Source organism: Schistocerca gregaria, chromosome X (genome assembly GCF_023897955.1).
Source record: "Schistocerca gregaria isolate iqSchGreg1 chromosome X, iqSchGreg1.2, whole genome shotgun sequence".
Taxonomy (NCBI): Eukaryota; Metazoa; Arthropoda; class Insecta; order Orthoptera; family Acrididae; genus Schistocerca; species Schistocerca gregaria.
The window spans coordinates 648,918,947-648,941,197 of NC_064931.1; the positions used below are offsets into that span (position 1 = coordinate 648,918,947).

Below are 22,251 nucleotides of genomic sequence, written 5' to 3' on the forward strand. Positions count from 1 at the left end.
AGTGGCAAGCCTCCTGGTGGAATCCTGGTAAGTGGTTGCAGTACCACTCCACAGAGGGTTGTGGGCATTAAAATTTACTAGAGAAGAAAGGAGGGGACTGAGCTGTCAAAAGAGGGCAAGAATAGCAAGAACCATAGGAGGCTGGTCTGGAGGGGGGGGGGGGGGAGTAAATATTGCATATCGTTACCACAGTCTAAATGGAACTGAATGGATAGGGTGGGAAGGAGTGGATATGGGGAAGAGAAATCAGCCTGGGAGAGAAGAAAGGCTGCAATGGCTTGGGGCTCCATGCAAGCCATACTTATTCCCCACGAAAGCTCTGTGAGTCCCCTGGGGTAGAGGTCATCGTAGGCCACAGAGCATGTCAGCTGTTTGACAACATATCCTGTCATGTGCTTCTAACCCACCACCAAAACCAGCTCCAGCAATGACTGTACCCTTAGTCAGTACTCCTGGCCCCATTGCCACCTCTGATCCCGGGACCTAGCACCCCAGTAACAACCTCCCATGCCACTAGCCATAACCCTGTGCTGCCGTTTCACTGGTACAATCTGCAACCCCACTACCCGATCGTAGGTGAGCAACTCAGTAGGCCGGTGTGTGACAGTTCATGAATGCTGAGCCACTCCAATTGCCCAAGCATCTTCTAGTCCAGCTGCATCAGAGCACCACTGCCTCTGATGTGCTGCCAACTCCAACATCCCCAAAGTGCTCAGTCAGACCATTTGAGTTGGCCAGTCCAGATGAGATCGGGCCACTATCACTTGGTGGGGATCTCAGACACGTCTTCCACTCTTCCATGCCTGCAATGGCAAAACATGGCCATTGCCGGTTCCATTTGGCAGTTTCAGAGGGAAGGGATTTAGTATCACTACCTAAAGTGGGTTTCGATCAATTCATAGGTGCTACATGTCTCTACAACTGCTTCTGCTGTTGGCTACAAGGGGCTGAAATGATGAGTCACGTGGGCTGAATCTCTTGCACAAAGCTAGGGCAGCTAGCAGCCAGTATTCTATTGTGCTGTCTTGTATGAGGTACAACGTCTTAATATACTGAAGCAACAACAACCACCCTGCTCAGTTTCTGAAATGTCTTGGTTTCACTATTGGTATACATTCAGTGTACAGCTTACAAAAATTACTACTCTGAATACAGTTTCCACTTTCACATCAGACAAGAAGAGAACAGTGGCCCTCGTCACGACCTTAGAAAAACAGAATACAATCAGTTACAAGGGCAACTAGATTTGACAATTGATAATTTAAAAGCATTTTCTCCATCCATTCCTCCACCTGTCTGCCTCTGTAACTGAGCGGTCAGTGTAGATGCCTGCAATGTGGTGACTCAGGTTCGAGCTCCAAAGCTACCAAGGGTTTTTCCTTTGTGGTAGGACCGGACCAGGGTGCAATCAGCCTCCAACTCAGGAGTTACTCAACAGAGGTAGTGGCTCTCAGGTGTAAACGTCAACAGCAGGTTGAAGAGTGGTGTGCTGAAACTGTGCCCCCTCCGTACTCCATCTATGTGACGCCACATTGCAGATGATTACAAGACAGGTGGTCAACATCAAATCGTCTTCAGGGCCTGATTGCCAAGTTTCTTTTCCATTTTTCATTAGTTCACTCACTTGTCAGTTGCAGCTATCAGATTTTTTTGTGGCAAGGCTGGAAGAGCATTAAAACTGGTGGACTTGTCAACAACAATGAACTACTACTACTACTTCTTCTTCCTTAGCATTTGTCCCGCATGCTTGCAGCATCCCATTTTGGTTGGCTGTCACAATTTTATGTGATCACGTGCCGGATCAGGGTGTAGACATGAGGTCTTCATGCAGGTTGTCAAGCCTTCACTGTCAATGTCATCCTACTGCCATTTATCATTTACTTTCAAATTAAAACTCGCAGCCATTACTGTTGTGTCTGCTCTAAGAACATGCCCATACCATTGTTGATGGCTTTCTCTCATCTTGTCTACTATTGATGGTACTCCGTATAGATTATGACTGTCATCATTTGTGACACAATCGTGCAGTGTTAATACAGATGTCCACCTGAGCATCTTCATTTTCATGACAACAAGTCGTCCTTCCACTTCTTTTAAGGCCAGCATTCAGTAGCATAAAGTGCAACTGAATAGATTACAAATCAGTATACTTTCGACTTGAGGCAGTTTGGAATCTTCCGGTCACAAAGTACACCAGTCACAGAATGCTATTTGAGCCATGTGCTACTTAGGCAGTTAGAACAGCACCTCCTCAGTATTTAAAATGGAAGGAGCAGCACAGATGGCAACAGGGCGAGGGGACAGTGGCGGGAGAAATACCTTATGCAGATGTGCAGATGTCCTTGGAAACTGCATTTCTAGAGCTTTCTGAGGATTTTTTTTTCTTTTAAATCAAAGAAAGTACTTACTAAGTGACATTTACAGAGGTCTGTTGTACTGCCAGCTCCAGCAGGGTTAGGTTGTACATGGCAGTGTGTTATTTCCTGATCCCCCACAGAAAGTGACTTAGGTGTTGTCTGAATTCTAAATTCCAAACAAAATGGTAGTTGACTGTTCCCTTCAATATCTTGCCTACATATCTGGTGAAGGCAACACTAGGTTAAGTGCTCTGGTATGCAGTCCTCTTTGGGTTTCAGCAGACATTGCATTAGCATATCTGAATGCATCAGGAAACTGTCCTGTTACCCAGATGATGATGATGATGATGATGATGATGATGATGATGATGATGATGATCTGAGTAGCTTGTTTTCAGAGGTTTCCCTGCATCACAAGGGAATCAAGATTGTGAAGTTAATGAAATGCAAGCTGTCTTCCACACCCACTGAGCTTTATATACAAGGGCTTTAGAGCTTATTGGGGGCAGCAAGAAAACTTGGTATTGTTATTTCCACAAGACTGTTCATTTCTCCATAAAAATTTATTCTCATAAAATGAAATTAATTATATCTGAGCAATTTGTTGGACCTTCTGTAAACTTACTCTCATCATCAGTCCACACATGCTGAAGATCATTCCCAGTATATTCATATAATCAGGAGTCAGGTCTTCCCCCTGGCCATTTTGAGAGTTCTGTACTGGAGGTTTGTATCTGTAAACAGAAAAATATTTGATACAGGTACCTATTGAAATTATGAATTAAAATTATTGCCAGCTGATAAATCCTGTTACTGTAACTGACTCATTCAATTAGATGGGGTAGAAAAATGTGTGTGGTTTTCAAGCAAAGAAAATTACATTATTTGAACTAAATCTCATCATATCATTAGGTCTATAAAAATATCCAGCACCATAATTTTAAAGAGGCACTTCAACCATTAATGTCACTGAACATAAATTATTTTTAAAACTCACACATGCAATACACACAACTCAAAGTAACACACACAAGTGCAAATGATTTCTCAAACCACATGACATAACATTGTAGTACACTTAGTGTTAAGTGTACCCTGCAATCATGGGGTTCAGTGTGACGTGTGATTTTCCAAATGCAGACAATGAAAATTAGACACACAGCAGTTTTTCTGCAACCCATTTTACATGCTGCTGTAAGAACTTCTGAGTGCTTTCCACTAAGAACAGATGGGCGAAAAGAGGCCTTCCAAACTAGAGTGTGATAGTGCTAATGCTGTCTTTCATAGTAAATAAGTCATTGAAATCCAGGAGTATGTACACAAGAAATCTAGTAGAATTAAAATATTTCTAACAGTAAGACATCCTGGATAGTATTAGTTGTTTATGGATGACTGAATGTTGCAATATTTTTGTCAATCCCAAGTTTTTTTCTAAATTTATCCATTGCGTCTTGACAGTGACAACAAATCACTGTGTGGTATCAGAAAGCTAGATCCAGACTGGAAGTGGAAGTAACTCCAACAAAAGCTTAAACCATTGTCTGGGTTATGTCTGTGCATTGCTCTAGCAACTACAGTTTCACATCACAGCTGCAACTTGACATATCCCATCTCTTCAAGAAATCCTCCTAAAAGTCTTCCATACAATCATACTTTTAGTGGATCAATTTATGACGTTCAGGAAAAGCTGGCATAGTCTACTTGCTCTCCCTAACAATTCAATGACATTTCACCCTTATCACTCCAAGACTTTTAGGTTATCTGCAGTTGACTGACACTGAGTGCCCCATTCTATCTTCTCACAATGTCTAATGACTACTGAGGTCACTGATAAGGAGTACCTGGCAGTAGGTGGCAGCACATTGCACCTAATTTGAAAACATATTTTTGGGGGTGTCCAGATACTTTTGAGCACAGTGTACTTATTACTGAAATTAGACTTTCAACCGGGGGGGGGGCAAAGAGACAGACAGAGACCTGCAGGAGGAGAGTCTCTGTCTACAATTTTATTTGTTTTATTTGGGGGCAGGTGGAGGAAATATATTGTTAATCCAAGATGCACATGCACTTTTACAGTGACCGCTTGTAAGCTAGTACTAAAGGGGATAAATGAGAAGGACTATGTATTACTTACAGTAACTGCCACTCCCCTTTACCATTCTCCCAAATAATTTTGTCCTTTTCATGACTGCTATAACCATGTAGCACAGAGGAGTCAAAGTTTAATGTGTGGCTTATTGTAGACTTTTTTGCTGTACCTTTTCACTCGTTGCTCTTGGTCCCTTGCTTCGATTTTAAGCACATAGGTAACTTTGTTATACAAGAACCATTCATTTCCTTATTATCTTCTGACTACCATGAGGGTTCATTATTCTGAATGATATATTCTGCTGCCACTATTGTCTCTTCTGTATGTGCTTGCTGGTTTAGACTGTAGCACAGGCTTGTAGCTACATTTTCAAGTTATTGTGTTTTCATCAGCTATATTTTCTGGGTGCCAACACTAGTCTCCCATACAGGTTGCTTCACTGCCGAGATGAATGGCTTCATGAATGTAGGCAGCTAGCTGGACCTAACTGTCTTGTTTGCCACAGAATATGAGATACACTGGGTAATCATGGGCCCCTGTAATTTCTTCTCCTCTATAAATAACCAACATTCTCTGCTCCATACTTCTTTTTGTAAGCAATTCAGACATGTGGATTGAGCCATACATAGAATATTTCTATCAGTTACAGCAAAACACACCTGCTGCACAATGTCTTCCCTTGTATTGCATGGTGATGTGCCCAAAATTTTGGCATTTAAAGTATGACATTGGCTTAGATATGAGGTGTGATAAAGTAATGGGAATTTAATTTTGCAGCCTTTACACATCAAATTTTCAAAACTTCTCATCTTGTTGGTATACATGTTCCTGATGTATGTATGCATTTTCAGCTGTTTCGAATATTTAATTAATTGTTGACAGTTGGAACAGTTACATGAGTTTTTGAAAGCTTGGTGAATTTTCAGATCTACTTTAGGAAAAGATGGATCAAAAAACAACATGGATTCTGCAAACAGATATCCTGCGAAACTCAGCTCGCTCTGTTCCTTCACGAGATTCACAGCTCAGTGGAAAACAGTGCTCATGTGGATCCTGTGTTCCTTGCCTTCACAGCAAGGCATTGGACACCGTCCCGCACTGCCATCTAACGGAGATACGAGCTTACGGAGTATCAGAGCAGGCTTACAGATACAACTCAACATGCCAGTCATAACTGAACTAAATTGAGAGATGTAAAGGTAATATTTGGAGTACCACAGGGAAGTGTGATAGGACCGTTGCTGTCGACAATATACATAAATGATCTAGTAGAGAATGTTGGATGCTCTTTAAGGCTATTCAAAGATGAATTTTTCCCATTCTGTGGCTCAGTAAAGGGTAAAAAACTGAAATTTAAATTTAAAACTAAAGGAGGAGGGAAACTACAAATGGAAGGAAATCTTAGAAAAATCTCTTATTAAGGGGGGTTGTTTTGCCTGAGAAGAGCTTCAAATGACCAGTGTCGTCTCACTGACAAACTCAAGGATGCGACTGGCTGAGCGCGTGTCAACTACTAAAAGGGAGAATATGTCAGGTGACAGCTGTAAATGGGCACATAACTGATTAAAATAGGGGCACTGAAGTAAAAGGTGTCTTACAATCCATGGTTGAGAGCAGAGGGGACAAAGCGGGGGAGGATCACCACTTGAAAGGTTTCAATGGCTAAAAAGACAGTGGCCCTATCCAGAGTCTAGTTAAAATTACCTCTTCTCAACGACAAAATTTGGAGAAAGAGGTCCCAGCACAGGGAAGAGTTTTCACATCTGGAAATTTATTATTGGGAAGTGTAGACCAATGTGTGTGCCATAAAAGAGCAACACGACGACATAAAACACCCTGTAGACCGGCAAAGGGAACCATGCAAACAGCAGGCCAAGGAAGAAAGACTGCAGCTGTGGTCGCTATATTGGCTGCCTCATTTCCACACATACCAATGCACCCTACGATCCAGAGGAATGACACAGAGATACCACCCAACTGGAGCAAGTGGAGGCAGTCCTGAATCTGGTGGACCAGAGGGTGGGCAGGATAAAGAGCTTGGAGGCTGAGCAAATCCGAGCATATAATATACTGGATCCGCTTATGGCTACAGATGTATTGGACAGCCTGCTGAACAGCGTAAAGCTCCGCAGTAAAAACCGAATACTGGTCAGGAAGCTGAAATCGATTAGGGGTGTCACCAACAAAACAGGCACCCTCAACATCATATGTTGTGTTTCAGCCGTCAGTGCAAATAAATGTGGCATCCTCCATTTGTGTGCATAGAGCAGCAAATGCCCGATAATAAAAGAGACAAGGGGTACCATCCTTGGGAAGATGACAAAGGTCACAGAGCAGGCAGGTCCGGAGACGAAGCCAAGGTGGTGCTGTACCCCCAGTTGTCAAGAAAGTTTTATGAGAGCCAAAGGAAAGAGAATGTAGCAGTTGATGGAAGCAGACTCCCGGTGGTAGCAGAGAGGAAAAGCGGCCCACATACCATACATCTGAGGAGGCGTGGAAAAAAAGGGCATGGGCCAGATGAGCTGGCATGGAAGACATGACTAGCGTAACGACTCAGAATGACAGCTCGCCGATTGGACAGTGGAGGTTCAGCAGTCTCAGCATAAAGGCTTTCCATGGGGCTGGTGTAAAAAGCTCCAGACGCTAAACGCAATCCACAGTAGACAGAGTCGAGACCCTGATGAATAGACAGCCAAGCAGAGGAGTAAACTATGCTACCATAGCCCAATTTCGAGCGCACTAAGGCGCGAAAAAGGTGGAGAAGGACCACTCTCTCTGCTCACCAGCAGGTACCATTCAGAACACGGAGGGTGTTAGCAGATCGCAGACAGTGAGCCGAAAAATATGGAACATGGAAGGGCCAGCACAGTTTTTTGTCAAACTTATGTCCCAAGAATTTAGCAACGTCCGCAAACAGAAGGTCAACAGCGCCTAGATGTAGGGAAGGTGGAGGAAACTCCGTACAATGCAAAAAATTTACACAGATGGTCTTACTGGGAGAAAAGTGGAAGCCGGTTTCTATGCTCCAAGAGTGGAGGTGATCAAGACATCCTTGAAGATGTTCAATAAGGCTGGTCTGTTGAGAGCTGTAGACGATTGCAAAATCGCCGACAAAGAGGGAGCCTGAGACATCAGGAAGGAGACAATCTATAATTGGATTTATGGCAATGGCAAACAGTACAACACTTAGCATCGAGGAGATGTTTGTCCTTTCCAGATTTCGGAACAGGAACAACGATAGCTTCCTGCCATCTCCTGGGAAAGGTATTGTTGGTTCAAATCCGATTATAAAAGCAAAGGAGGTAACACAGACTATGGTATGATAAATGTAGCAACATTTGGACATGGACACAATCTGGTCCAGGGGCAGAAGAGTGAGAAGAAGAGAGTGTGTGTTGGTTTTCCCACATAGAGAAAACAGTGTTATAGCTTTCGCTCTTTTTAGAGGAGAAAGCAAGAGGTCAGACTTCCACTGCACATTTCTTCAGGAAAAAGGCTGCCAGGTACTTTGAAGAGCTCGAAATCCCAGCAAAGTGTTGACCCAGTGAGATAGAAATTGTGACTGGGTCCACTAAGGTATAATGCACGACAGTGAGCCCAGAGAACGGGGAGAAACTAGATGTGCCACATAAATGTTTACTCCAACTCCAAACTACTAAGTTAGTAGCGAAGGTGTTAAAGGAGCTAGTAAAGAAGTCCCAGCTTGCCTTCTTGCTATGGCGGATGATGCAATGGCATTGCGCAGATAACTGCTTATAGCGGATACAGTTGGCCAAAGTAGGATGGTGGCGGAAAACGCGAAGAGAACATCTCTGCTCACATATTACGTCATGGCACACCTTGTTCCCCAAAGGAACTGGGGGGTGCCGGGGAAAATCAGATGTGTGAGGTATTGAACATTCCGCAGCTGTGAGAATAAGTTCTATAACATGAGTGACCTGATCGTCAATGCTAGGAAAGTGACAGCCATCAAATGTCACTAGAGAGGAGACAAGTGTCCAATCAGCTTGGGCAAACTTTCAGTGTCTCGAGTGCATAGGTGGCAATTGCTGTAATAAACCGGACTGACTGGAAATGAGGGAAAACAAAGCGATCGTGGGGATGCAGCTTTGTTTCCTGAAGGCACAAGATGACCGGGAAGTAGGATCGTAAGAGGATCGACAATTCATCCCGATTGGCTCGAATGCCGTGGATATTCCAATGGATAATTGGCATAGGGTGGACAGGAGAGGGAAGAATTTTACCACGGTTGCTGTCAACTCAACGACTGCTGAGATCCAACGGCTGACAGCATGGAACAGCATTCAGCCAAAGGCAGAAGATCCTGGTCCATAGGTTGTTCGGGGGCAGCTCCTGCCACCAGCGATCGGCCAGTTGATTGGCTGCCAGCGGTGCGCCTTGGCGACATGGAAGATAGCCGCAGCTGTAGATGAGACACTCCAAGGCAGAGGAGAGGAACTTTGTTTCTTATGAGCCTTCTTGGAAACAGGACATTGAGATGAGGGAGGAATCGAGGGTTGTGAAGTTGGGGTATGTAAAAAATCTTCATGAGCAGGCTCTTTTTTGGAAGTTGTTGCACCCGATTTTGGGGCTCATGATTTAGCAGGAGCTGATGAAGGGTGAGCCGTAGAGTGAGCAGTGGGGAGGTTGAATCGGCGATCTTTGTGCTGACCAAGCTAACAACCGTGGCACTAAATGTGAGATTGCAATTCTGCATGGCTGCCTACTTAGTACGCCGAGGAGATACAAGGACAGTGCTTTATTTACCTGCTGGGGGCACAGTGGGCCTTCAACTGGTGCACAACTTATGAACAGCAAATGTAGACACCTTTTCCTTCGCTTGGATTTCCTGAATAATTAATTCATCTTTGAAAATGGGGCAATCTCTAGAGGAAGCAGCATGACCGCCCATACAGTTGATGCACCGAGGGGGTGGAGGTGGACAGGCACCCTCGTGGCCATCCCTGCCACATGTAACACACTTGGCAGAATTAGAACACGACTGGCTGGTATGATTAAACTGCTGACACCAATAGTAATGCTTAGGGTTGGGGATGTAAGGGCGAACTGAAATTATCTCATCTTTAATGTTCGATAGAAGTTTAACTTTGTCAAATGTCAACAAGAGCGTACGGCTTTGTACCAAGTCCTTGTCAACCCTTTTCATGACGATATACAGCCATTACGCCCTGGTCAGACAGGAAGTTTTGAATTTCCTCGTTGGACAATCCGTCGAGCGAGCATGTATGAACCACCCTGCATGATGAATTTAAAGTGCGGTGCACTTCCATTCAGACAGGGAAGGTGTGAAGCAGTGGAGTTTGCAGCAATTTTTGTGCCCAGAGGGCACTGACTGTTTCTAACAACAAGGTGCCATTTCGTAATTGGTACCAAGACCTTACAGGACCTGCAATTTTCTCAACACCTTTCTGAATAATGAAAGGGTTGACTGTGGAGAAGTCTTGACCTTCATCAAACCGAGAAACAACTAGGAACTGTGGCACTTATGGAAGAATTGTCTGTGGCTGAGATTCATCTAATTTTCGCCTGTGAGCAGAAATTTTAGACGTAGAGGAAACCACTGCGAAATTGTTGGGGCTTTTATGGTGCGTGCTTCTGTAACCAAGGTGAGCAAAAGTGTTTGGGTTTTTCAAGAGGCATCATATACAAGTTTACACTGCATACAGGAAAAACTATGTCTGCTAAGTAACGACATGGACAAAAGTGTGTATTGAGCGACCATGATGACCATCTATTGAAGAGGATTGTGACAACAAATAAAGAGGTCGACAGCTGCAAAAGTCACTGCAGAACTGAATCTTGCAGTCACAAACCCTGTCAGCACCAAAGCAACATGAACAGAGCACCATACACAAGGAATGTAGGGCTAGATGCAATTCCAAAACCATCTATCAGTGATTCAAATGCCTGGAACAGGAAAATGTGGTACTGAAGCCAATAAACCTGGACTATGAAGCAATAGAAGAAAGTCATTTGCTTGGGTGAGTCTTGTTTCACACTGATTTCAACTCCTAGCTGAGTTTGTGTTCCAAAAGTGAAACATGGTGGGGGGTTCAGTGATTATTTGAGCAGTCATATCATGGTATTCCATGGGCCCCATGGTTACTCTGCAAGGTCACATTACTGCCAAGGAACATGTGAGCATTTTGGCTGATCATATCCACCCCACTGTTCAATATCTTTCTCCCAATGGTGATGCTGTAATTCAAGATGACAGGATCCCCTGTTTGCACAGCTCACATTGCTAGGACTCTTCTTGTGAACACGAGGATGAATTGTCATATCTGCCTTAGCCACTACAGTCAATATTACTGAGCCTTTGTTATCTACTTTGGAGAGATCGATGTACGATTGCTATCCACCTACATCTTCATCTTCATTATCACTATTTTGCACGAAGAATGGTATAAGATTCCCTTGGAAACCATAGAGGGCATGTATTTATCCATTCCTGTTTTGAATGTGAGTGGGTTTTCCTACACTGTATTAGGCATGGTAATGTGTTTTTGGTGTTGCCATATTTTTGTTCACCCCTCCCCCCCCCCCCCCCCCCCACTTTGCTACTGTGTTCCCTTGTACAGTGAGAAACTCAAGAACTTTACTCTTTGTAAGTGGTGTTCTGAGCTAAGTAGCATAATCTGACACAGAGAAGAGGCCCAGTTAGGTCTACGAGAGCTGCTTTAACAACTAGATCACAAGGTGGGATATACAAAGTGTTAATGACAATTTTAGGCAACATGGGGAAGTTAACAGTTACTGCATGGAAGGTGGTGGTACGTGGGACAGGTGAAGTGTGATACATGTTACTTATGAATAATACCACACCACATCTAATCCAGTCACAGTTACCATCTTTTTTCCTGTGGAAAGGATCAAACCTCAGTACAGGATTATCAGAAGTTTCACAGTGTCACTCTTGTAGACACAAGCTCAATGACTTTTTCTATGCCATGTTTGACACATTCCATTGTAGAATAGGAGCCATTCTTCAATACAAGACACCGTCATTTTGGAGATGTTCCGTTGAATGGTGGTTGGGACAAAACCTGGAGGTCATCAGATTATTCCCCTCTTCCTTTAGTAATCAAAGCCTGAAGGATTCTATTGAGAGAACAAAGAGTGGACAGCAAATCTGATCATTTATGGCATTATCTGATGCAAAGGACCAGGTAAGGAGTAGAATGAAGGGGAAAAAAAACAAAAGTAATTATACACAGTGAGGAGCCAGAGGTGTACCTGCCAAAGGTGGAGCTCCATCCCTTGAGGGTAGTCTTGCAGTGAGAAGTCAACTTCCACATCCAACCTACAGTTACCCAATCATTGTAGAATACAGTCATAATCAAATGGTGAAAAGGTAGAATATCAAACAAATTTTGGAAGCAAGAACTAGCACAAAAATCACAAAGAGGCTGAAAACATCTTGTCACATCAGTCTACTGTTAAGGGGCAATCTTTAGGAATTTGATCTTAAGCCTAAAACATGATAAAAACAAGAGAAAAGGTAAATCAGCCATAAAAAGTAATATTTTAGAGTGAGCAGGGGATATGTGCCTGACAAAGCAGCTGAAGGACCTCAAAAAGGCTAGTCCAGTGAAGCAAGGTTAACTTCTGTACCAGACCAGAATTTCCCTATTCACTGTAGAATACTGTCAGAATGCTCTCATCACAGAATGCCAAAATGAAGTGAAGAGACCACAGTCACAAAGGTCAAATGAGGGTCAGTAAATGATATTTGTATACATTGTAAAACCAGATACACTACTTGGGGTCATCACAGAACAGTAGAGGCAATGAGTTATCAAGTTTCACTGTTCACTGCAAAGAACAAAGTTGGGGCACTAAGTGGATATGGGCCTACAACAGAAGAACGCCAAAAGGACATTACAGTTCATCATCTAGCCAAAGGATGTGACTGCGAGTGAGCCAGGTATGGCTAATTTGGAGCCAGCAAAGGGTAGTGGATTCCCTTTGGAAGGAGTAAAAAAGACCACCATGCTATTCCCCATTTCAGGTCTCCAGAAGCCTAACATGCAATGATAGCGTTGCAAATCATATCCTGGTCTCCCCATCTCCATCTCAGTAGCCTCCTTTGCTAACTGACAGGCCAGCTTGTTCTCCAGAAGAATCCCAGTGTGATCTGAGGTCTGCAGGAATACAATTAGGCTCCTAGTACTGTGGGGTCAGAAAGATCATGTATGGTCAAAACCAACAGGTCCTGAGAATACACAGCTTAGGCAGTTTCTGTGAGGTCAAAGTGCACATGTAATGGAGAACTTGGCTAATGGCTATTTAATTCTACTATCAAAACAGAGCACCTGTATACCAAGGAGTGCTGTTCATGACCCTCGGAATGAGTGAAGTTATGGGAAATATGATTGTTTACCTTCGAGTCAACAGGATACACGAATTCTGAACCAGGAAATTCTCCTAGAACTGAGAGGAATGAACATCTAAATGCAGAGGGGTCCGCAAATTCCTTTGGTCTGAAGGATAGTTCCAGGTGGATCTTTGGATGAAATACAGAGCATGGTGGGGAGGTGGAGGGGAAGTTGCAATGAGAACCTGACATGAGGGTTCAACAGATGAAAGCAAAGTAAAGATCTGACAGACTTCAGATGAAATGCAGCTGGAAAAACAGACCTGAACCTTTGTGGGGGTGAAAAGGACATGGTGATTCCAGCATTCAGGGTCACTGTGGACATTTACTGTATAATTCAGTAATCACTGGTGGTGACTGATCTGTAGAAGGGAAATCTCAGCCTTTACAAGAAGGCTGTTCACATGGCCCATCTGAATGACATGAGTCACTAGTTGAATCCTGCAATGGTGCACTGTGTTAAGTAGCTGTAAAGCCATTAATCAATAAGCCAGACTTCTACAATCAAGTCAAGATAGGAAAAGGGCTTTGTAAAGATACAAAAGGATGGATCGGCTCCCACTCCAGACGTGGCAGTGGAGTGTGTTATTTCAACTACCACTTCTTTTTAAGAAAATGTGTAGCTATGTCAGCCAAGCATCAAATAAAAGCCCCAAAAGCAGTTCACTATGAAGGAAAAGTTACTGACGTGGCTGGACAGTTCTACATTGCTTAAAAAAGTGTTTTGAGAGTGGGAAAAAGGAAGCCATCCAGAACTGTGCTTTCCTTATGGCAACCTGTAGCTGGTATTCAGCAACACTCACGGCTGAAGAACTTGATTGATTGGAGGAGGGGATGTACAGACAAAGAGGTCATCAGACCCTCTATCCAATAATAGCGCACCTGGAAGAACAGACATGCACCAAGAATGTTTTCTGAACTAGTCGTGAGGTTCATAACAGTAAAAGTGAGAAGGCTAGAACTGTAAAAAAATACCTTTTCCACCATCAGTAATGAAAACAAGTTAAAGGAGATACAACTCTGCAGGTGGGAATCCCCAGGCCTCTGCATGCAACAGGGAATGTCCCACCCATAGCTGTCCAACCACTGATCCATTACAATTGGAGTACCAACTATTCAACAAAGTGCGACACCCAGAACAGTATATTGGGTGCAGCAGACAGGATGCAAATGGAATCTAAAAGTGATTAAGGCAGAGTAAAGGGGATGAAAGAGTAGCCTGGTCAAGGAGGTAGGGTTGAGGACCCCACAGACTTAGCATGGAGCACGTGACGCTCATCCCGAACAAACCTGGCCCTGTGACGGAGGAAGATTAAAACCTTATAACTGAGAATAAAAACCACTTTCACAGAGAAAACAGAACCAGTTCAATCATCCATGAATTGTTGGCCAATATTAGAGGCAATAAGTCTGGAAGTTTATACTTAGCACGGAGAGCCAAAATGAGGGCGCATTCCACCGAGATGTGGCTGGTTTGTTCGTTGGTTTAATGATTAATGGGAATAAAGCATGAACGCGTCAGTCCCTCCTACCAAGAACAAGCAAGTCAACAAAACTATACACTAAAAGAGGGCCTACTGTATGGAACTCGAGGAAAGAAAGGTCCCAGGATTCGAGGAACCAATAGAGTCTTTGACACACCGTATATTGAAGTAACTTGTATAGGACATTGGTTAAGCTGATCAGACAATAGCAGTCCATCTGAAGGGGCAGTTTAACAGATTTCCCAACTGGAATAATGACATTTTCTCACCATTGGGAAGGGAATTGCTCCTCGCTCCAGAGACAGTTAAAACAGGCAAGTATATGACATTGGCTAGCCATCGATAAGTGTTTAAGCATTTGGTTGTGCACCCAGCCTGGTTGGTCCAATCCAGGAGCTGTGTCGGGGCAGAGAGTAACAGTGCTGGTCAGTTCTTGCTCTCTAAATGGGACATTGTAAGGCTCTAGGTGACAGGGAACAAAAGGTAAAAGAAGTTATTGCAGACACTGGGACCTGGGCGAAATGCAGAACAATATCCTAGGTGATAGAATCTGAGCTGGTGAGGATAACACCATTTAGGAAATTTCCAGGACATCAACTGCACTGATCATTGTCCTTACCTGCGAAGAGAGAGTATTCAGCCCTATCTATAGCTGTGACATATCATTCCCGACAAATCTGTTTCTGGCATTCATTCCATTTAATGGCCAGGAGGTAGTCTAGAGATGGATGCCACTTGTAGTGTTGGAGGGCACAATGTCAGTCTAATAGCTGCAACAAATTTGGGAGTCCACCATCGTGGTCTTCCATCAGGGAGAACTGGAGGAAAGAGTCACTGAAGCCGCTACCAAAAGAATGGCATGCAGACTCATCAATGCCTTCATGTGGTGGAGCAGATGGGATGACAGCGTGGGAAAGGCATCCCAATCCACATTAGTAAAGGCCCACCTGGGAGGGTATCCAGGCGAGTGATGGTAGAGAAAAGATAAGACTAAATGATCTGTCACACAAATCATCGTGAACTACCCACTGGATGAAGGGGAGGAATCCAGGTCTAGAGATGGAATGATAAGTCGCAAGGAGTGCTGTGTGCCACACTAAAATGTTTTTTTTTTTGGGCTGGGGGGGTTGCTCCCATGTTGAGGAGGCACAGATTTAGCCCTGCCAGCAGGTCTTCGACAATTCTGCTCCAGTCAGTGGTCACAATACCACGCCACAGAGGATTTTGGACATTAAAAGCTCCAAGAAGGATGAAGGGGGTAGTGAGCTGTTGAAGAAAGGCAATAAGAGCAGGAAGCATAGGAGGCTGGTCTAGGGGGGAGATACAAATTGCATATTGTTACCACAGGGTCTAAATGGATCCAAACAGCCATTGCATCCAGCACATAATGAAGAGTAACCCAACAACTAACAATGTCCGTGGTGCAAACCAACTTAGATATACCAGAGGCTCACAAAGGACCAATCCAGTTCCGGCAGAAGGCTTGGAAAGTATAAAGAGCTGGCAAATGGGTATCCACAAAATGAGATTGCTGCAATACAACACAAGCTACAGAGAGGAGGAGGAGGAGAGACTACAATTCAAGTAGGTGACAATAATAACCATTACAGAGCAATTGGAAGAGAGTAGTACAAGAGGATTTATGGATATTGAGCAGGCCAGTGGCCAGAATCGGTATTGTGCCAAGTCACTCTCTATCACTTGTAAGGACAAGGTGACATCAATAAATGTAAGACTGGACCCTGATTGTCAGGAAGGGGGGGGGGGGGGGGGGGCAACACACCAATTATGTCACGGAGGGGGGGGGGGGGCAGACAGCCTCATTCTGAGACTTATGGACCACCTCCTCCTTCAGAGGGCAAGAAGTTGTGGTTGGGAAAACAGCAAGTCACAGAAATGACAGGATGCGAAAGAGTACAAGTTGCCTTGAGGCCCACAGACCACTGTTGCCTCATCGAGCTCTACGTAACAGGTTAATTGTCCTATTAGATGGTGGGTACCAGGGAAGATACTTTCATCTCTGGAAGTGCCAGGAAGGAGGAACGTGAAGTGGGATAGGGTGGAGTTCAGGAGGAGGGAGGAGAAAAGGACGCAACACAAGCAGCGGCATATGTTAGAGATACTGGGTGGAGATGGTTAAATTTCTGTCGAGCCTCAGAGAAGGCTAGACAGTTGAGAGATTTGAATTCCTGAATCTTCCTTTCCTTTTTATAGATTGGGCAGTCCACTGAGCGAGGAGAATTTGGGCCATAACAGTTGGTGCACTTTGACTCTCCATATAGAGAGGGTGGGTGCAGTTGTCACAATTAAGATTTGTCTCACATCATGAAGATATGTGACGAAAACAGAGACACCAGGAACAGCACACGAAAGATGGGATATAGGGTGCACATCACAATCGTAAACCGTAACTTAAGAACTTTCTCCTGGTGTGTATTCCCCTCAAAGGCCAGGATGAAAGTGCCAGTATCAATTCAGTTGTCCGTATGAGCTATCTGGACTCAGACAAAATGAATGCTGCACCATGCCAGATTAGTCCCGAGTTCCTGTAAGACTAAAAGATCGGGTACATGGGGAAGATAATGCCATGGATCATATTTTTCAGGACTAGTGAAGAGATACTCATCTGGATGCCTACCAAGTGCTTGCAATCACAAAGGGAAGCCAACTGACTGGCAGCAGAGGTTTCAATCAGTAGGAACCAGATCGCATCTTACTGAGTCAACTTCACCAAACTTATCTTCAATATGATCTACGTAAAGAGCAGTTTGGTAGCAGCAGAAGTCTCCCCGCCTGTCCTGGAACAAACCAAATAATGGGGAAAGGATTTCGCCCCAAGCCAGTGGCCCTGGCCCTCACATGGAGTGGCGTGGGAGGGGAAGGCTGATGAATCAAAGGTAGGAGCAGAGAAAGAACTCTTCCTGTGCGAAGAGAAAGATGGATGTTGATGAGCAGCGAGAAGCACAGAGCTTAGCATGCTTCATGTGCAGAACATCCACCCTGGCACCACACACTCTGATCAGTGACTCCTCATGGGCACCATCTGCATCCAGCCGCAGCAAGTGCCATCTGGCCCACTAGTTGTTGCCGGGAGTTCCAATTCCCCAAAAAGTGAGCAATCACTATTAGGCTTACATGAGATGGTGACAGCTAAAGTACCAGACTTGTGATCCCTGTCTTGTCAGGGGCTCAGCCAGATGGGTACATAACAGTGCCACCACACAGACTGGCTACATGTGCTGGTGACCTAGTGAGGTAGGGGAGGGGGGGGGGGGGGGGAGGAGCTAAAGTGGGGAAGGAAGTGGGGAGGAGAAGAGGAAGAGAAGGAGGAGGGTGATGAGGATTATTATTGGATTGTGCGACGTTCAACTTCGTGGTTATCAGCACCTTTACAATTTCTCAACCTTTTCTCAGTCCAATCTTCCACTTGCATAAATGATGATGAAATTATGAGGACACCCAGTCATCTCAAGGCAGGTGAAAATCCCTGACCCCGCCGAGAATTGAAACTGGGATCCCATGCTCGGGAAGTGAAAACGCGACCGTGAGACCACAAGCTGTGGACGGAAGGAGAGGAATCCACATTGGAGATGCTAGGGAGGAAGTTCTTTACCACATGGTTCACACTATGGAAACAATTTAGAATGGGAGGTCAAATTCCAAGTGGCACCAGAAAAAGCCAGAGGGGGGAAAAAAAAGGAGAATGGAAACATGAGACAAGACCAAAAGGGAATAGATGAACTTGGGGAATGGCTCGGTCATCAAAGGGAAACACTGAGGGTGAAAGAAGGGTATCAGGTCAGGAGGAGGAACTTGGATGGGAAGTAGTGGATATGGGGAACAGAATGCAGCCTGAGAGAGAAGGGCTGCAATAGTTTGGGGCACCGCCAAGGAATGAGCTACTATCCGCACGGCTCCACAACCAGAATGTGGAGATAGATCGTTAGACAAAAGAGAACTGTTTGTTAACCTGGTATGACCAATGTGGAGACAATGTAGGACTGGATTCCTTCTGGGAGAAGCAAAGTAAAGAATGCCATGCTGCAGTAGTCTCCTTGGTTGTGAGGAGTTTATTAGATGGGGCAGTAGCCCACCAGATGTAGTTCCATTTATGAGTGAACGGATCTCATGTGCACCCACAAATCTGCAACTGGGGGTCGACAAAATGAATAGGGAGTGAGTAAGTTCTCCAAGCCAAATGGTCAGCCAGTTCATTCCCAGGGATACCCATATGACTTGAGACCCAGAGAAAGACAACTGAACAGGCCACGTGACTAAAGTCAGCAAGGTCACAAATTAGAGAGACCAAAGTGTGGCAAGAATAGCACCGGCCAATAGCCTGGAGACTGCTCATTGGGTTAGTACGTATTAAAACATGGTCAAAGGCGGTCCATTTAATAAACTGGAGGGCTCTACTAACATCTATCAGCTCTGCCATTAACACACTACATGTTCCTGACAGCAAATGGCGTTCCATACCAGCACAAGATGTGAAAGTATATCTCGTGTGTTCCTCAGCTTTAGAGCATAAAAGGTCTTAGGGGCAACAGACTTTAGGACCTGAGAAGAGACTGGTCCAAGGGGGAGGGCATGAGAAAACATGGGGAGCACTCCATTGGGGGGGGGGGGGGGGCTGGAGATCTTTGAAGAGGGAAACAAGGCACCATCCAAGTGGTAGTCTCACCCAAAGGTGAGTATCAGGATGACGACACCACTCTGATGTAAATAGAATGGAATACATGGGATGGTCGATGATGATGTTGATCATGATGGTTTATGGGGCACTCTACATTGAGGTCATCAGCATCTGGACAAGTTCCCAATATTTCCAGTTCCAAGCTCACCACTTCCCAAATGATGAGATTTTGAGGACAACACAAACACAGTTCTCAGGCAGAGAAAATCCCCAACCTAGCCAGGAATCAAACCCAGGACCCCCTGATCCAGAGGTAGCAACATTAGCCACTATACCACAAGCTGCGGACAGATGAGCGATGAACTGTCAAATGGCAATTGCATACGAGACCAAGAGCTGGTACTGTCTAATCTAAAGGGGAAGATTCCTGCTCCGGCAAGGAGTCTGTCTACGGTACTACTCCAAATGAAACCAGTGGTCAGATGCATGCCACAATGAGGGACTGTGTCTAATAGTTTTAAAGCTGAAGGAGCCTAAAACTCACCAACTTGGCAACAGTAATCCATTCGGTATATACAGATAAGAGTAGCATGATCCACACACCAAGATGTGTGTGCGAGCAAGCAGAGGGTGTTGAGCTTCTGCAAATAGCTGGACTTCAGGTGACAAATATGGGGCAGCTAGGTCAGCTTCTTATAAGAAAAGAGCTTGAAGAAACAGGATTGTGCTACAACAGCCAGGTACTGGGTACATAAGTGGAATTCCGGGTCAATATGTTTCAGTGGTGCAAAGAAAATATTACACCATGTGTGTTTGACTATACATCAGTTTTCCGTCATGATTAAGACATTGCCAAGCTGATCCAACATTTCAAGAATACAAGTTAAGTTACAGGTGCCCATAAGCTACATGGTATAATATGTATTAGGAAATGTATAGTAAAAACAAAGACATATTCTGCTTCTTTTGTGAAGAGAGGAGAGTCAGTGATCACTATGGTGAATGGATTGCTGTTAAGAGAGATACATGGATTTGTTGCCTGTATTGTGACAGTCATTGGTGGATTGCATATGTCTTAGAAACTTAAAGAAATAGAGAACTACAGGCCAACTACTTGCATCCACATGGACCATATCCATCATTTATGTACAAAATCGACTACAACAGAGTGAAAATAACTGGATCTTATGAGATACCTCCCCACCCCTCCCCCCCCCCCCCCCCTCCCCTGTAGTAGCAATTCAAAGTAGGTCACTGGAGTATCAATGTGTCTAAACCAATTGAAAAATATTGCTATGGGTCAGTTGAACTTAGTGATACCCAATGCCATTTTTATCCCTTAACATGCAGTTAATTCAGCAGAAAGGTGCTTTACAAAATGCTTGTTTGACCAATTCTTCAGTAATGCTAATGTGTCTGGGACCATCTTTACAGAGGTTGAGTACAGGAATTAGAAGTGAGAAAAACCAAATATGTACAGCATATCTCATCATGGGGCAGTTTAGCACAAGAGCATCATGTGTTGTACATCACTAAACATGTAATGTCAACATTGAGGTGGTATGTTCCAAGGAGAGTGTGCAAAGTGATGATGGGTGGAAACTGAAATTCAAACTCATATATAAGCTTATCAAAAGGCATGAACCCTCTGGCATGCACTTCACAGTGGTTTGAAGAGTATAGGTTTAGACGTAGACATCTACTTGGTTCTGTATGTATGGATGGATGGGATAAGTTTCTTTACCGAGTGTTAGTATGAAGAGCAATTTTGCTAGCTTCCTTTCTAAAGCACTGCTTTTACTCATATGAATGTGACAAACCATAAATTTGGTACAATAAGTGAAGGAAAAACCCAATATGTTCAAATGAGTGATTATGAACATATCATGCTGCATACATTTTGCCCTTACTGTAATGTATGGCTAATTTCTAGTTTTACATGGGAACTTCTTTACTGGCGTGTGGAGGTCTGCATCAGCAACGTGATGCAGTGATAAAGAAGACAGCTCCATATTTGCGAGGAGGGCTCGGAAATCCACGATCACTATCAGTTGTTCCCCTAGTTATTCTCACGTAGGCATAAGGCACTACCATAAGCAAGCACTCAGTTGATTCGCTGTCCCATCTTTGCCCAACTGTACTTGTGCATTTAAAACCCAATTGGTGTTGATAAACAGCCTTCCTTCCATTACGTAAGTAATTAGGTACTGGTAAAGTTGTAGAACCTAAGTCATGTTTGTGTGTTGTATCTACGGCGAAACTAGAGCTACAGTAATAAGAAAACAGCATTTTACGGTTGTGCCTTTAGAACATATGTATAATGCTGTCATTTGAAACATAGCTTTAAAAAGACCGCTCAACAAATTATTACTAGCAAACTAAAAGAAAGAAACGCGTGAATCTCCAGCTTTTTGAAATGCCACAAAACCTCAACAATCTTTGAAAAACGTAACATCAAGGTAAACGAACATAACCATGTGATAGATCGCACTGTATAAACTGATACTTCAGTAACTAACCTGAGTTCTTTATCAGGTCTTCGGGGATCTAAGTGATTGTTCATTGCACTAGATATAGCATTAACTTCAATATACAACACAAAACTGCACTAAGCAATCGAATAGGCTTTATTTCCGTATGCTTTTATCATCTCACACACAAACCATGACCTACATTACTGACGTCAACAGCAACCATTCCCAACACTTCGAGAAAAGAGGAAAAACACAGCAACGTCTTCTACCAGCAGTGGCATATGATAGCAATCGAATAATTACAGTCGAAAGGTCATACAAACATACTGCCTTCATCCTACAAAAAGAATATTAGAAGTTAACGTCCCGTCGATGGCAAGACCTTTAGTGATGAAGTAAATCCGTGGGACGGATGGAGAAGGAATTCAGCCATGCCATAACAAAGGAACCAATACAGCATTAGCTTTATGCGTTCCACAGGAAACCGACATCTGAATCTGCATGGCCAGACGGGAATCCGAACCGCCTTTTTCTCGAATAAGAGTCCAATCTCACACCACTGCGCAACCGCGCTCGGTGTATGCGTTTTGCATGGGATTTCCACGATCATGTTGTACTTTAATTTGTTTTAAACTCGTGGTAAAACGAGGCTAGTTTGTCCCTTATGGGGGTAACTTTGTTGCGACTCTGAAAAAAGATTCAGCCCTGCCTAGTACATATTCTAATAAATATTTCGAATCAGTTTTCATTCTGCCCTACAACAGACAGATGGCGGAGACGTTGTGTGTACAAGTGAGTAGTATTCTTGCGAAA

At 44.0% G+C, this 22,251-nt stretch overlaps 1 protein-coding gene across 2 annotated transcripts in view; it reads right to left on the minus strand.

Annotated features, from left to right (window-relative positions):
- The window catches only part of LOC126299191 (PAT complex subunit Asterix), a 49,344-nt gene extending 27,555 nt beyond the window's left edge, over nt 1–21,789 (minus strand). The window contains exons 1-2 of one of the 2 annotated variants that reach the window (XM_049990971.1): nt 21,638–21,789; nt 2,983–3,091 (exon numbers count right to left, since the gene is read on the minus strand). In XM_049990971.1, the coding sequence (XP_049846928.1) occupies nt 2,983–3,091; nt 21,638–21,774 (246 nt within the window). In that variant the 5' untranslated portion in view covers nt 21,775–21,789. Of the gene's footprint in view, nt 1–2,982; nt 3,092–21,483 lie in introns of both variants that reach the window. The other variant, XM_049990972.1, reaches the window with a different exon arrangement.
- Between the last annotated feature and the right edge of the window lie 462 nt (nt 21,790–22,251).